Raw genomic sequence first — 14,471 nt, forward strand, 5'->3', positions numbered from 1 at the left:
CAACAGCTATCTTTAGGGGGAAAAAACTGTTTTTCTCTCTGTATGTAGATTAGATAACATGCATGTTTTCAACTATGATTGGAAAATGTAAATATTAATGAATTTTTGGGGTCTTACAGCAATTCAGTAAAGCTGTCATCTTGACCTTTCCAACCCTGCTTTCTTGGTCTTTGAGATTTTCAGTTCTACCAATTTATCTGCCAACATTCTTTCTCTCACTCTAAAGCATCTAGGAAAATAAAATGTGAGGAAAATGTAGGCCAGATGTCTGCTTTTTTCCCTCATGATATAGGCAAATGGGAGTAGCTTTAAATTGTCTATTTTCTGCATCATTTGTAGGCACTAAACATTAACTTTATTTTTAAAAAAGAAAATAAATCTTAGGTTAAAGAGTTTTAAAAGGTATAATTATGTATCAGAATGTAGACAGAATAAAAATATGGAAGGAAAAATAGTAAATATTGGAGTAAGAATAGTACGTATTGGAAACACTAAAAGGAAATTATAAAACAATATGAACATTTTGAGGTCAGAATTTAGAGATTCGGTTTTGACTAAAATATTAGTTCTATGAATCCCAGAGAAGTTAAATATTAAGGATAGCCAAGAACTGTGCTTTTGTAAACATTCAAAACCACAAAGATAACGAAAACAAAAAACAGATCACATTTTAATCAGCAAACAAATCTATCTGACGAATGGCTAGATAATATATCCAGGCAAAAGAGTCTTCTACAAAGGGCAGTTTCTTTTAGCTCCCATACAACCCAACTGTCACTTGGTGAAGCTGCAAAAGAACTTAACAGCAATGATGATCAAACATTCAATATGTAACATTTCTCAGCTAACCTTGTCTTAAAGACAAGGTTATTAACAAATAATTAGGGAGGGAAAGACATTCATTCAAGCAAGGTGTTTCAAAGCAATTGACAGGACATCAAGTTTTTATAGGGAAAGATTCATAAGCTTATTGGTAACAGGCTAAAACAAGATAAGGAGAAAAAAAACATTCCTCTCTTTGTATCCAAGCCTGCTCTTTAAAGTAAGAGACCAGTTATATCCATCACAGAATCTTTCTTCAGTCAAGGGAATACTGCCTGCCCCATGCCAATGTTCATTTGGGGTTAACATCTGTAGGTCATAGAGTGAGAGTCAGCACACTTTCTCTCCCGTTCTATCTAAAACTGTTTCCTGACTTTTAGGAAAAGAACCTAGCATGTATTATAAATAATCTATACACTTCCAGGCACACAATATAGAAATGTTCTTTTCATTAGCAAAATGTTTTTGGATGAAAAAAGTAGCACACCATTTAATGTATCTTCCAGAATAGCATTTCATTATGAATTTCATTTTGTATATGAATATCTATTTCCAAGAACTCTTTATTAAGAAATCCCTCCTCCAAACATCTATATGAAACTTAAATAAAGAAAAAAAGGTTTTACCCCTTCAGGATTATACTTTGCAAGCACACCATTACCATGGAATTCTTCAAGAACGTCTTTTAATTTCTTTGTAGAATCTATAAGAAATAGAAAACACACAAATTATTTATATATGCTACTGTGGTTATATAATCCAGTCCAGAAACAAAAACTTCTTAAAATATAAATAAATATCACCAGGTATTAAATTTTAAGACAAACATGCAAAGTGTTCTTTACCATTTTTGAAGGGCTATCTAACTGGAAAAGGCAATCACAAAAAAAGAAACAGGGGAATTCCCTGGCAGTCCAGTGGTTAGGACTCGGTGCTTTCACTGCCCGGGCCCAGGTTCAATCCCTGATCAGGGAACTAAAATCTCGCAAGCTGCACTGCAGGGCCAAAAAAAAAAAAAAAAAAAAAACAGGAAAAAGTATGTTTTGACCAAGAATGGGGACACTGCCTATGTATTATACGAACTAATGTGCAAATAAATGAATAGGTAGTATGCTTTTTCCCTTTTTCTTTTGATAACATAACTTCTAAATTAATGAAATAGTCTTAGTTTAAAAAAAAAAAAAAGGTATTCTTTGTTGAACTTAACAATACACAGTGCATTTTTCGTGAATCAGTCTATTAACTAATAATAGCCCTGCTGAATAAATAAGAAAAATGGAATCCATTCAGAGGCAAACTATAGATCTCAGTATTTTGCAGGCATTTTTAGAGAGAATTTTCTAAACATACATAAAGCTCAACTTATTTTATATCAATTAAGAAAAAAGTTTAGATATGTTATGAAAAGTATTTTAAATTATGTTTTTTCAAAATTTTTATAATTTTCAGGAGTTTCATCATATTAAGATGGTAACAAAAGAATCTTGAATTAATGCATGAAATAATGTCATGGAAGAACACAAATATTATGAGACTTAAAAATTATATATAAATATAATAAAATATATGTATTCAATCTACTAACATAATGTTCTCATAGTTATCAAAATATAGTTTTGACTAAGAAATCTCAGAATTATAATATATTTAAATGAGAGGAAAACAACACCTAACAAATACTGTTGTCATTTAAATATTCAATCAGTTTAAATAACAGTGATAAAAAGAGCTTGAAATTAAAATGTGGGAAATAATCAAAAGATTTGTAGTTTCCTATTAGGGAACGGGGCATGGATATTATTTCCTAGCATTTAAATATAATCTTTCCTGCCTACCCCCAAGACTCAGTGATTTTTGAATCATCATAAAACATGTTCCAGTTCCCAAAAAACTAATTTACAAATGAGCTTTTGAAACACTCTTTAAAAATTCACTCTTAGATGCCCATCAAATGTATCATGCCTATATTTTATAAATTATAGTTTCATTTGTATTTATAAATTTGTTTCTTTATACCATAAATTCTGTTTAGTTTTATATGTATGTGACTGTATTTTTTTATTGTGATAAAATTCACACAACATAAATTTACCACTTTAATAACCATTTTAAAGTATACAATTCAGTGGTTTATTAGTATATTCACAATGCTGTGCAACCATCACCACTATCTACTTCCAGAACATTTTCTTCATCCCCAAAAGAAACCCCAAAACCCTGGACTTTTCATACAAATGGAATTATATAATGTATTGTCTTTGTGTTTGACTTCTTTCACTTAGCATAAAGCCTTCAAGGTTAATGTATGTTGTAGCATGTGTCAGTAGTTCATTCCTCTTTACAGGTAAAAAATATTCCATTTTATGAATATACCACATTTTGCTTATTCATTCATCAGCTGATGTGCATTTGAGTTGCTTCCATGAATAATGATGCTATGAACATTAACGTATACGTGTTTTTGTTCAAATATATGCTTCAGTTCTCTTGGGTATGTGCCTAAGAGGAGAATTGCTGGGTCATATGTTAATTCTATGTTTAACGTTTTGAGGAACTGCCAAACAGATTTTCACATGGCTGTCCTATTTTACGTTACTACCAGCAACGTATGAGGGTTCCAGTTTTTCTGTATCTTTGCCAATACTTGTTATTTTTTAGTTTTTTAATTAAAGCCATCCTATGGATATAAAATGGTTTTGATTTGCACTTGAGTAGTCATTTACTAATGACTAATGATCTTGAACACCTCTTCATGTGCTTATTGGCCATTTGACCATTTTTTAAGTGGGTTGTTTGTCTTTTTGTTGAGATTCTCTGGGTGCGTGTGCATGTGCATGTGTGTGTGTGTGCGCACTATAACGTGCTTGAAGCCCGTACAGATTCCTATGTATAAATATTTTCCATTATATATCTTGCCAGCGCTTTCAATACTGTGATCAAGGTTAATTTGTTATTCTGTGTCCCTTGCTAAATTGAAGGTTTCCCTACGGAAGAAAATGCACATTTTCATTTTTGCACAGCATTCAATTTATTACAAAGCTGAAACAATAGAATTGCAATAAATATTGGGATTGAAATAATCACAGCTATTCCTAAAATACAACAAATTACAGTAATTGCTTTGATGTGCACCTTGGCAGAAGCTTATACTACTTCAGAGACCAGGTGCTATATTAAAAAGAGACATGAAACTGACTCCTTACTCTCAAATCCTTCTCTGTGGATGATAAAGCACTATTCTAAGTTAGCAGAACACCTTTTACTTCCTCTTGTTTATAGATGTAGATTCAGACCCTTCTGTACATACCTACAGAGACATACATATATAGACGTGTAAATCCTGGAATAATATATCCCAATAGACTATTTTAACCATAGCTTGGCTCCATGATAAAACTGAAGGGGAAGAAGAAAAATTTGGTTTCTTATACACAGGACTTCCACAGAACCTCAGAGATACCACCTGAAGATGGGCTTTTCATTTCACATATGCATAGGAATACACAATCAGTAATCATTTATAAATGCCCTGGAGAAAGCAAGAGCCTTCAAAATTATTCACGTCACTTTTTAACAGTTTACTGGTCATAGTTTACACTGGAATATTCTTAGTGGGAGACCGCTAGGAATAAATTAATGAATTAAGAGCCAAAATCTCTATTTCTGTGACTGCATTTTCCATGAACTGAGGCTCAGTGATGATCTTGGTCTGGGACAATTTAAGAAGCTCTGATTCATATTCAGATGAATCACCATCAACTCAACTTGCTCGTTTTCCAATTCTCAAGTTCCATTTTTAACATCTTGACATCTGAAGTTTACCCACAATCCAATTCCCACTTCACAATCTAGTTTAGAACCTGGAGCCTTATCTTGCTCTTCTATTCATGGCCCAGTAAACTTTTTGGGTCCAACCTCCCTGAGACTAAAGTCTTGAGTTTTCCAGCCAATCTTCTATAGATGGAGATTGTGCATGGAACATCAGAAGATTCCAGATATCTTGCCTTAACCCTGTATTATTTAAACAGAATCTCCTTATGTAAACTGTCTACATATCTGCTTGGATTCCCAAATTGCACTGGATTGTGAAATACCTACTGCTGTGTTCTATGTATCTTTATAGGAACACACACTTACTTATTTTGTAACTCAGTTGCTTTTCTGGATTTGTTCCTATTACCTATCATCATAAACATTCCTAACTTTTGATTATAATCAACTGTCTGTCCAAAACAACATTGGACGGGAATTCCCAGCAGCCCAGTGGGTGGAACATTGTGCTTCCACTGCAGGGGGCAAGGATTTGATCTTTGGTAGGGGAACTAAGGTCCCGCAAACCACATGGCACGGCCAAAAAACAAAAGCAAAAATACACTGGGGTAGCAAAGAGAAGAAAGGATGCATAACTATGTCCAACCTACCCTCTAGTACAAGACACACCAAGGAAGTGACACCTAGATGAATAGATAGTAGTTGGGTGAAAGACATAGTTTCAGTCATATTTGAGCTAATATTGGAACTTCAAGTATGAGAGCACAGTGACAGATTCTGGGCTGAGAAATCCAGGCAGGAAGCCAGACAGTCAGGCAGCTGTGAACTGGGAGATCAATTCACAGTTAATATGTATTTGTAATGGGACAAAGGTCCGGCTTCCAAAAAGATTGGCAACTGAAATGCCAGGCAGCCAGGTTAAAACAGCTGCTTTAACCCTTGGGATAAGGGATTAGGACAGATGCTCAGCACAAAATATTGTGTCTCCTAGAAAGCAAAGGAGGATCATGACTTGAGGCAATTCTGAAATAGAGGGCTAATTCCAGAGTCAACGATGCTTGCCTTGGCTACGAGGGCAGAAAACTTAGAGAAGAACACTGGATACCAATTGCTGCCTTCTGACTAGCATATCCATCTTTGAGGAAGTAATTTAATGTTATTAACCACAACAAAGAGAACGGGGTCATTTTAGGTTGTCTTTTCCATCACTCTCAGCATCATCTGAAAAGTAAGGTGGTACTAAGCCTAAAAGCAGGAGTCATTTTTTTGAGCAAGCACTTCTGATATATGCTGAAATGGAGGAAATCTACCTGGGGACTGACAGAGGAGATTTTGTCTTGTCTTTCTAGCACCTGCTCTAGTGCATGAGTTGTTCCAGACGTCCTCTAAAGTACTCACTCCCTGTGAATCATCTCATGTTTGGCTGAGTCACATAATATCCAATGCCATGAGAGTTAGAGTAGCTACATTTCAGAAATGTTCAGTTAGGAATATTCTGAATGTGTACATGATTTTCAAGGAAAATTTAAATCCTTTCATATAATTCTGACATAAAAATAAATTGAAAAGTGTATTTGGCAATGATTAGAAAATAGAAGAATCAAGCTAATGGGTCCTAAAAAATGCTACATAAAAAAATAGAACACTTTTAGTTTACTTCCTATCTCTTTAGGTGTCTGTTGCATCTTGAATAAGCTTCCCTTGTGATTTTACTGCCTCTTTGCTTCTTTATTCCAAAAAACTCAACATGTGTTTGTCAGATTAATTGCAAAGACCCCATGGAGTAATGGAAAGATTTAAAGCCAGATAAATTTGGATTTGAGTCTTGGCTCCAGAACTCTTGGCTGAATGTCCCTGGGCATATATTTAACCTCTCTGTGGCTCAGTTTTCTAATACTTAAAATTGGAGTAATGATACAGACCTTGAAATACTGTGTCTAGCAAAGTGTCTAGTGCCCAGTAGATTCCTGTTCCTTTGCTCCATCCTAAACAGACTTCAAACACATCATCATCATTCAATATTTCCTTTTGTCTTTGAATTGAAGCACAAGCTCCTCCTATTGGCATCATAGATGTCTCAAAATATGATCCAAACGTACCTACAGATATTTATTTTCTGTGCCTTCCATATTTACAATTCAATATATAGACATCCAATTCCCACGGTATCTCATGATTCCAGAGTCCTTCCTTTTCTCATGATGTTCTTTTTGCCCAGCATTCCCTTTAATGTCAAATGAAGTTCGAGCATAATATATGCCATAGTTTACCTGCCACCTTGTCTGCAAAACTTCTCAGGGCCACCTTCAACTACAGCAGACAGCAATTTGCCCTGTGTGGAACTCCTCATAATAATTCTCTTAGAATCTATACCGGATTTATGTATTGAGTACTATTAACACTATGAATTAAAGTTTGCATGTGTAGAGTGTTTTGGAGATTGCAAAGTGTTTTACCTTCTTATGTCATTTAAAACTCAAAATTACCTTATGACTCCATCAAACTTTCTCCCCATTTAAAACATACAATCAAGGTTAAAGGAGTCATTATTTATTCAAAAATCACACAGATAAGAGATTAAGGTAGTGATCCAAATTCTTGTATATGACATAAATCTGGTCTCTTTATGTTAGAAAAAGAACTAATAGAATTTTCCATTACAGCCAAGTCTTCTTCTCTGGAGTCCATGACTTTTGTTAAGTTAGTTCAGAGGATTTTATTACTTATTTTTCTAGTACATGGAAATATTCTATTGCTTTTTTACCAACTTAAATTAACAGATGAAGGATATATCTTCTATGTATACACGAAATATAACAGGAGGGGTCAAGATAGCGGAGAGAAAGATTCTGAGCTCATCGCCTCCCATGGGCACAGCAAAATTACAACTATTTACAGAGCAACTATAATGAGAATGACCTGAAGAATAGCAGAAAAGATCTTCTACAACTAAAGATATAAAGAAGGAACCACAAAACTGTGGGAGGGATGGAAATGTGGTACAGTCAAGAACAACAAACTGGAAGACAATCACAGTTGCAGAGGTCCCCCCCAAGGAGTGAGGGGTCCCACAACAAGCTCCCCAGCCCAAGAGCCCTGCAGCAGAAAGTCGAACATCTGGCTTTGAAGGCTAGAGGGACTGGCATTCAGGAGAATAGAAGGGCTTTAGGAAACAGAGACGCTGCTCTTAAAGGGCAAAAGCAAAATATTCACATGCTCTGAGACCCAGGGCAGAGGCAGTAATTTGAGAGGAGCCTGGATCGGACCCATCTACTGATCTTGAAGAGCCCTTTGGAAAGGCAAGTCCCCAGTGCCACCCATGATGGTGGCAGCCAGTAGTTTTACCACCCAAATAACAGTCATAGCCACTATGAGAAGACTATTCTATTCCACTGGTTAACAACAAGACTATCAGACTTATAAAATTCATTTGTCATTTTTAACAATAACAAGTTTTTAAAGAACTGACAGTAAATTAATAATCTTGTCCTTTATTTGCCAAAGTAAACAGTGCCATGGGTCCCTGTTTCAGTGAGGACATTGGGTTTCCTGGGAAAACTGAGAGCTTTGACAACTTGAGAGAGGCTACCAATGCCTTTAATCTTCATGTTACATGGGACCATGGAAAAGTCATCTTTTACTACTCTTAACTGAGTGATTTCAAAAGTTTCCTTCAAAATCTAGACTTCCTAGCAGAGATTTTTTCCCCCTTATCACAAAGGATATTTGTGGCCTAGAAATCTTTCCTGTGCCCCGTCAGAAGCATCTTTGCAGTGGCTGTTTTAACCCTGTAGTAGTAGGGTTGTGTTAGCTGCAACTGTTTTAAAGAAGAGACTTTTCTAATATAAATATTGAACTAGCATTCATGTGCATAACATATTAGCACAGATCTTCCTCAACTTACGATGGGGTAACGTCCTAATAAACCCAACATAAGCTGAAAATACCATAACTCAAAAACGCATTGAATACACCCAACCTAGCAAACATCATAAAATAGCATAGCCTAATGAAGATGTGCTCAGAACATTTACATTAACGTACGACTGGGCAAAATCATCCAACGCAAAAACAATTTTATAGTAAAGTATTGAATATCTCATGGAATTTGCCTAATATTTACCGAAAGTGAAAAACAGAATGGTTGTATGCGTAGAGAATGGTTCTAAGTACATGGGTTGTTAACCCCTGCAATCCCATGGCTGACTGGGAGTTACAGCTTAATGCTGTTGCCTGGCATCATGAGAGAGTAACGTACTACATATGGCTGGCCTGGAAAGAGATCAAAATCCAAAATTCAAAGTACAGTTTCTATTGAATATATATTTCTTTTGCACCACCATAAAGTCAAAAAATCATTAAATTAACCCATCGTAAGTTGAGAACCATCTGTAAATGACACAAAATTAAATTTGATAATTAACATTTCCCTTAGCTATATATAGTACTTAAAATTAGCAAAAGAGCTTTATCTTTGTCTAACCAAAACAGTTTTGTTTTTAAACCAGCGGTACTCAAACCTGGATCCATCTTACGATCACCTGAGTAATTTTTAAAATATACTGATGCCTGGGCCCAAAACACAGTGATACAGATTGCATTGATCTGGGGTGGATCTCAGACATAAGGATTTTTAAAAAGCTTCTCACATGATTCTCATATTCAGGTAAGGTTGAATTAATCACTGCTCTGATTCTTAAAAAGATACACAAAGAAACTGAGGGTTAATCAGCAATTTTTTCCTGCTATATTTTCCTATATATGTATATATATTTTGTCTGGTTGTTGCTCAATGGGCTTCTATCAGGGAAACAAAAACTTACTAGAACATTTTATATAAAAATTTGTCTACTCTCACCTCCGGTCACAATGGCAAAAAATAGTATTTTGAAATTCCAGAAGTTGACATTGCTATTAATGCACTTCCTCAGGTGATACAGAAGATGTTCTACTTAAATTGTAGTCAGCAGCAGAAAAGAAACACCTACAGCAGTATAGAATAAGATATTTGGAGAAGTAGTCATCAGTTCTCTCATCAGAGACAGAAGTTCACATCTACTTGTGTGAAAATTTTAATAAAACTACCAAGAGATTGAAAAAAAAATGTGTAACTATTGTTAAAAATAGTCACACTGTAGCACTTTATATGCTAGTTGAAATCTATACACTTGGATTTTAAAATACATCCTAAGAAGAATATTCTAATGATACAGCTACACTAGGAAGAGATGTAAAATAAGCTCTTAAGGTGTTCTTATTATAAGTTTCCTCTCCACATGTTCTTGCAAATTCTTGGGATTATTGTTAACTTGAAAAGACAATGGCCATAATATCTTCCAGAAAAGGGCTATACACATGGCAGTAGCTAGGTCTATTTACCTGGAAAGACAACTACTTCATTCCAGAATAACTTGATCTGAGACCATGAAGAAAATCTCCTTTCTCCTTTTAATATTCATTATTTGCTGATAATACTCTTAAACGACTAGTCCTTAAAACACTTTTATGCGTTTGCTATTATTTTTTCCCTTCCTCATCTACCTATACTTAACCTTTTGATATGTGCATCTACTGCAATGTCTTGGACAAAATATCTGTAGGAGTGAATCTTAGATAAACAAAATATCTGAGAATTTTGTTAGTAAGCCTAAGCCAGCTGGACACTGTCCTAAGAACCCATGAAATAATTTATATTGCATACATATTTTACTGTATAGGAAATTCATCAGGAAAATATATGCTTTCATTTGAGCCACTCATCTATACAATAACAAGAAGTTGATATGGAGAACAATTTTATTTATTATTTATTTTTGGCTGTGTTGGGTCTTCGCTTCTATGCGAGGGCTTTCTCCAGTTGCGGCAAGCGGGGGCCACTCTTCATCGTGGCGCGCGGGCCCCTCACTATCGCGGCCTCTCTTGTTGCGGAGCACAGGCTCCAGACGCGCAGGCTCAGTAATTGTGGCTCACGGGCCCAGTTGCTCCGCGGCATGTGGGATCCTCCCAGACCAGGGCTCGAACCCGTGTCCCCTGCATTAGCAGGCAGACTCCCAACCACTGCGCCACCAGGAAAGCCCCGAGAGCAATTTTAATTAAGAATTTTAGGACTTGCCTGATGGTGAAGTGGTTAAGAATCTGCCTGCCAATGCAGGGGACATGGGTTCAAGCCCTGGTCTGGGAAGATCCCACATGCCGCCGAGTAACTAAGCCCGAGCGCCACAACTACTGAGCCTGCGCTCTAGAGCCCGCGAGCCACAACTACTGAGCCTGTGTGCCACAACTACTGAAGCCCATGCACCTAGAGCCCGTGCTCCACAACAAGAGAAGCCACCGCAATGAGAAGCCTGTGCACTGCAACGAAGAGTAGTCCCCTCTCACCGCAACTAGAGAAAGCCCGCACGCAGCAACAAAGACCCAACACAGCCAAAAATAAATAAATTAATTAATTCAAGAAAAAGAATTTTAATTGGTGGCTGAATTGACTGGTTAGATTCAGTGGAGTGCTGGCAAATGTTTAACAACTGCTGAGGGTACACAGTGCTGACTTGAAATGTTTGCTGAATTAGCTCTTATAAATATTCCCATCATGGCCATTTCAAGCCTTCAATATGACATCATGAATGTGGAGTTGGGAAGAGATGATAACATTGGACTCGTATGAGCAGTAGTTAATGAACTAATAAACATAAAATTTTATATACTTTAAGGACAAAGAAGAGGTCTTTCAAAACAAATAAAGATAAAGAGCAGAAACAAAAGCCCCAGTTGCAAGTGTGCAATTATTCTTTCAAATATTTGAGAGGCATGCATTGAGTTTAAAACAAGTATTATTCTAAGTACCTGGAATATATCATTGCACAAAACCAAAAATATTCTGGGTCACATGGTTTATAGTCTAGTGCAAGAAGATAGAAAATAAACATAACACATAAATGTTAAAAGATGCCAACTATTATGGAAAAATAGTACAAGGTAAAAGGGATTATCAGCTTGCAGGACAGTTTGTGATTTTAAATAACAAGGTTAGAGTAGACTTTTGTGAAAAGGCGAGATTTGGGCAAAACACTGAATCTAATTTATGTTTTAAAAGAAGCACTCTGTTCACATAAAACTAATGAAATCTGAATAAGCTTTGTGCATTATACCAGTGTTTTGATAGAATTTTATAAACCGTATTTATGTAAGATGTAACCATCTGCAACTGGTACATGGGGCCTCCTGTACATATTTTTTGGTAAGTTTCTGTGAATCTATTATTACTTCAAAATATTTTTTTTAAAGGAGCACTCTACTATATTGAATACAGACTGCAGAAGACAAGGATAAAAGCCGGAAAATAATTATGGAATTATTATATTAATCCAGTCTAGAGATATGACTTTGCTTGAAGGTATTAGTGATGGAGCAGGAATGATGGATTATTTTTTTTTATCATTATTTATTTTTATTTATTTATTAATTTATTTTTGGCTGCGTTGGGTCTTCATTGCTGTGCCTGGGCATTCTCTAGTTGCAGCGAGCGGGGGCTACTCTTCGTTGTGGTGCACGGGCTTCTCATTGCGGTGGCTTCTCTTGTTGAGGAGCATGGGTTCTAGGCTCACAGGCTTCAGTAGTTGCAGCCTGCGGGCTCAGTAGTTGTGGCTCATGGGCTCTAGAGCGCAGGCTCAGTAGTTGTGGCTCACGGGCTTAGTTGCTCCACAGCATGTGGGATCTTCCCGGACCAAGGATCAAACCCATGTCCCCTGCATTGGCAGGCAGATTCTTAACCACTGTGCCACCAGGGAAGTCCCCTTCCTTTTTTTTTTTTTTAATTTTTTTTTTATTTTGACAGATTATTTTGAAAGCAGAGCCAAAGGGATTTCCTGATGGATTGGATATGGGTTGTGAAAGTGAAGGGTCAAGAGGATCCCAAGGTTTTATGTTTGAAGAACTGGATAAAGAGGAATGGGGAACACTACAGAGGGAGCAGGCTTGGGATGGAGAGTTCTCAACTTTACTTTTAGGGATTTTACATTTGAGAAATCTATTAGACATCCAAGTGTAGCAATCAAGGAAGCAATTTTACATAAGTGTGGAATTCAGAAGAGGGTCTGAGCTAAAAAACTAACTTTGAGTGTTATTTGTATAAATGATGTTTAAATCCAGAGCTGGATGATATCACATAGAGAATAAATGTAGAAAAGATACCAAGGACTGAGACATGGAACACTCTGAATTTCAGACGTCAGGAAAAGAGGGGGAACACGCAAGGAGACTAAGAATGAGTACTGAGTGAAATAGCAAGAAAAACCAGGAGAAGCAAGTGGCATGAATTCAGTGTCACATAATGTCAAGTAAGACAAGGAGCAGAAATTGATCACTGGATTTAGCAAGAAGAAAGTCACTCGTGTCCTGTCAAGAACTGTTTCAGTTTAGTGTTGAGACAAAAGCTCTATCACAGTGAGTTAAGAGAAAATAAGATGGGAGTGGTGGGAGGCAGCAAACAGAGGCAACTCATTCAAAAAGATTTGCTACAAGTGGAAGCGAAGAATTTGAGCAGTAGCTGGAGTGCAGGAAGTGGACTCAAGATAATTTTTTAAGAGGAGAAAAAGGAAAACAGCATGCTGATAGAAACGATCCAGTAGACAGGGAACAACTGAAAATGAAGGGAAAAGAAGGGAAAGCCACTAAAATGGTGTCCTTAAGTGGATAAGAAAGAACACAATCTCATTCACAGCAGAAAGTCAGAAGGTCTGGCGTAGGGTGCGGGGCATGGACAGTTTACCTAAGTGAGATGGGACAGTATATGGATTCATGTGATGGGAGAGGTAGATGTCCAGTTGGTGTATATAAAGTTTTCCTCTGATTACTTTAGTCAATGGAGGAGAAAGAAAGGCCATGAGCTGAGCAAAGAGGACAAAGGAAAAGATGGTGATTTGAGGAGAGGCGTGAGGTGTTGAAAAGTCACCCAGAAGGACAGCAGAAGTGAATGGACAAGGGAAATGGGGCATGACTGTCAGGACACATGGAAGGCTAGTCAGCTATAAAGTAGGGGGAGAGTTAAAATTAACTAGGGTTATGGTTTGTCCATCCAAGGGCTATGGAGTGAGAGGGGCAAGAGAGCTACGGGGGGAAACAAGGAGACTATTTCAATGACTTCTCATGGGGCACTGCCCTCGGGTTTTAGATCATTACTTCAAGTCAGGAAGAGTCCCCTGTGACTCTGCTGGTCATCCTCTTCGGTCTGAGAGAACAATTTGGGGCAGTTACTGTGCTTTTCAGAGCTTTATGCCCTCTACTCAGACGCCAACCTCCTTTGCACCAGCCATAATGGGATATGAAAGAGAGAAATTGGTACTTCAGGTTGCTTTCTATGTGTGTTTCCCCAGAGCTAACAGTACCTCGGTGGTTCTTGTCTATCTTTTTGTCCCCTTTCCTTCACTTTTTCTCCATTCTGTTAAGTGGCCAATTATGCTTGGACACATAACGTTCTGTTTAATAATTGTCTTTTCAGCCTTCCCCCTTGTCCAGAGGATAAAATAGAAAGCCCAAGTAGTTAAGCTCTATGTAGACCCATCATGTTAGTAATGAAAAGGGTTATTTCTCTAGAGAGGCATAAGCCTCTTGTCTTCTTTTCCACCACCCCTGCTCTTCCCTTCCTGTCCGACGACGCTACCCATGCCTGCACACACTCACTCAATTCATTTTGGAGAGGCCGAAAAATAACAGGGAGATAATTCTTGACACTTTCTGTTCCTTGAGAACACTTTATAACTTGTATGGTTGAAGTTACATATTTTTTCCCCACTCCTTGAACTTAAAGTCTGCTCTTTTATTCCCTATAATTTTTTCTTTCTTTTTAAAAGTTATTTTGAGTCATTTATTAGATTCAGTGAGGG

At 37.0% G+C, this 14,471-nt stretch overlaps 1 protein-coding gene across 6 annotated transcripts in view; it reads right to left on the bottom strand.

The window, feature by feature from the left end:
- DGKB (diacylglycerol kinase beta) overlaps positions 1-14,471 on the bottom strand; it is a 639,765-nt gene that overhangs the window by 544,283 nt on the left and 81,011 nt on the right. For all 6 annotated transcript variants that reach the window (XM_059932825.1, XM_059932829.1, XM_059932827.1 and 3 more), the window contains exon 2: positions 1,449-1,525. In XM_059932825.1, the coding sequence (XP_059788808.1) occupies positions 1,449-1,525 (77 nt within the window). The remainder of the gene's footprint in view (positions 1-1,448; positions 1,526-14,471) is intronic.

Source organism: Balaenoptera ricei, chromosome 9 (assembly GCF_028023285.1).
Source record: "Balaenoptera ricei isolate mBalRic1 chromosome 9, mBalRic1.hap2, whole genome shotgun sequence".
Lineage (NCBI taxonomy): Eukaryota > Metazoa > Chordata > Mammalia > Artiodactyla > Balaenopteridae > Balaenoptera > Balaenoptera ricei.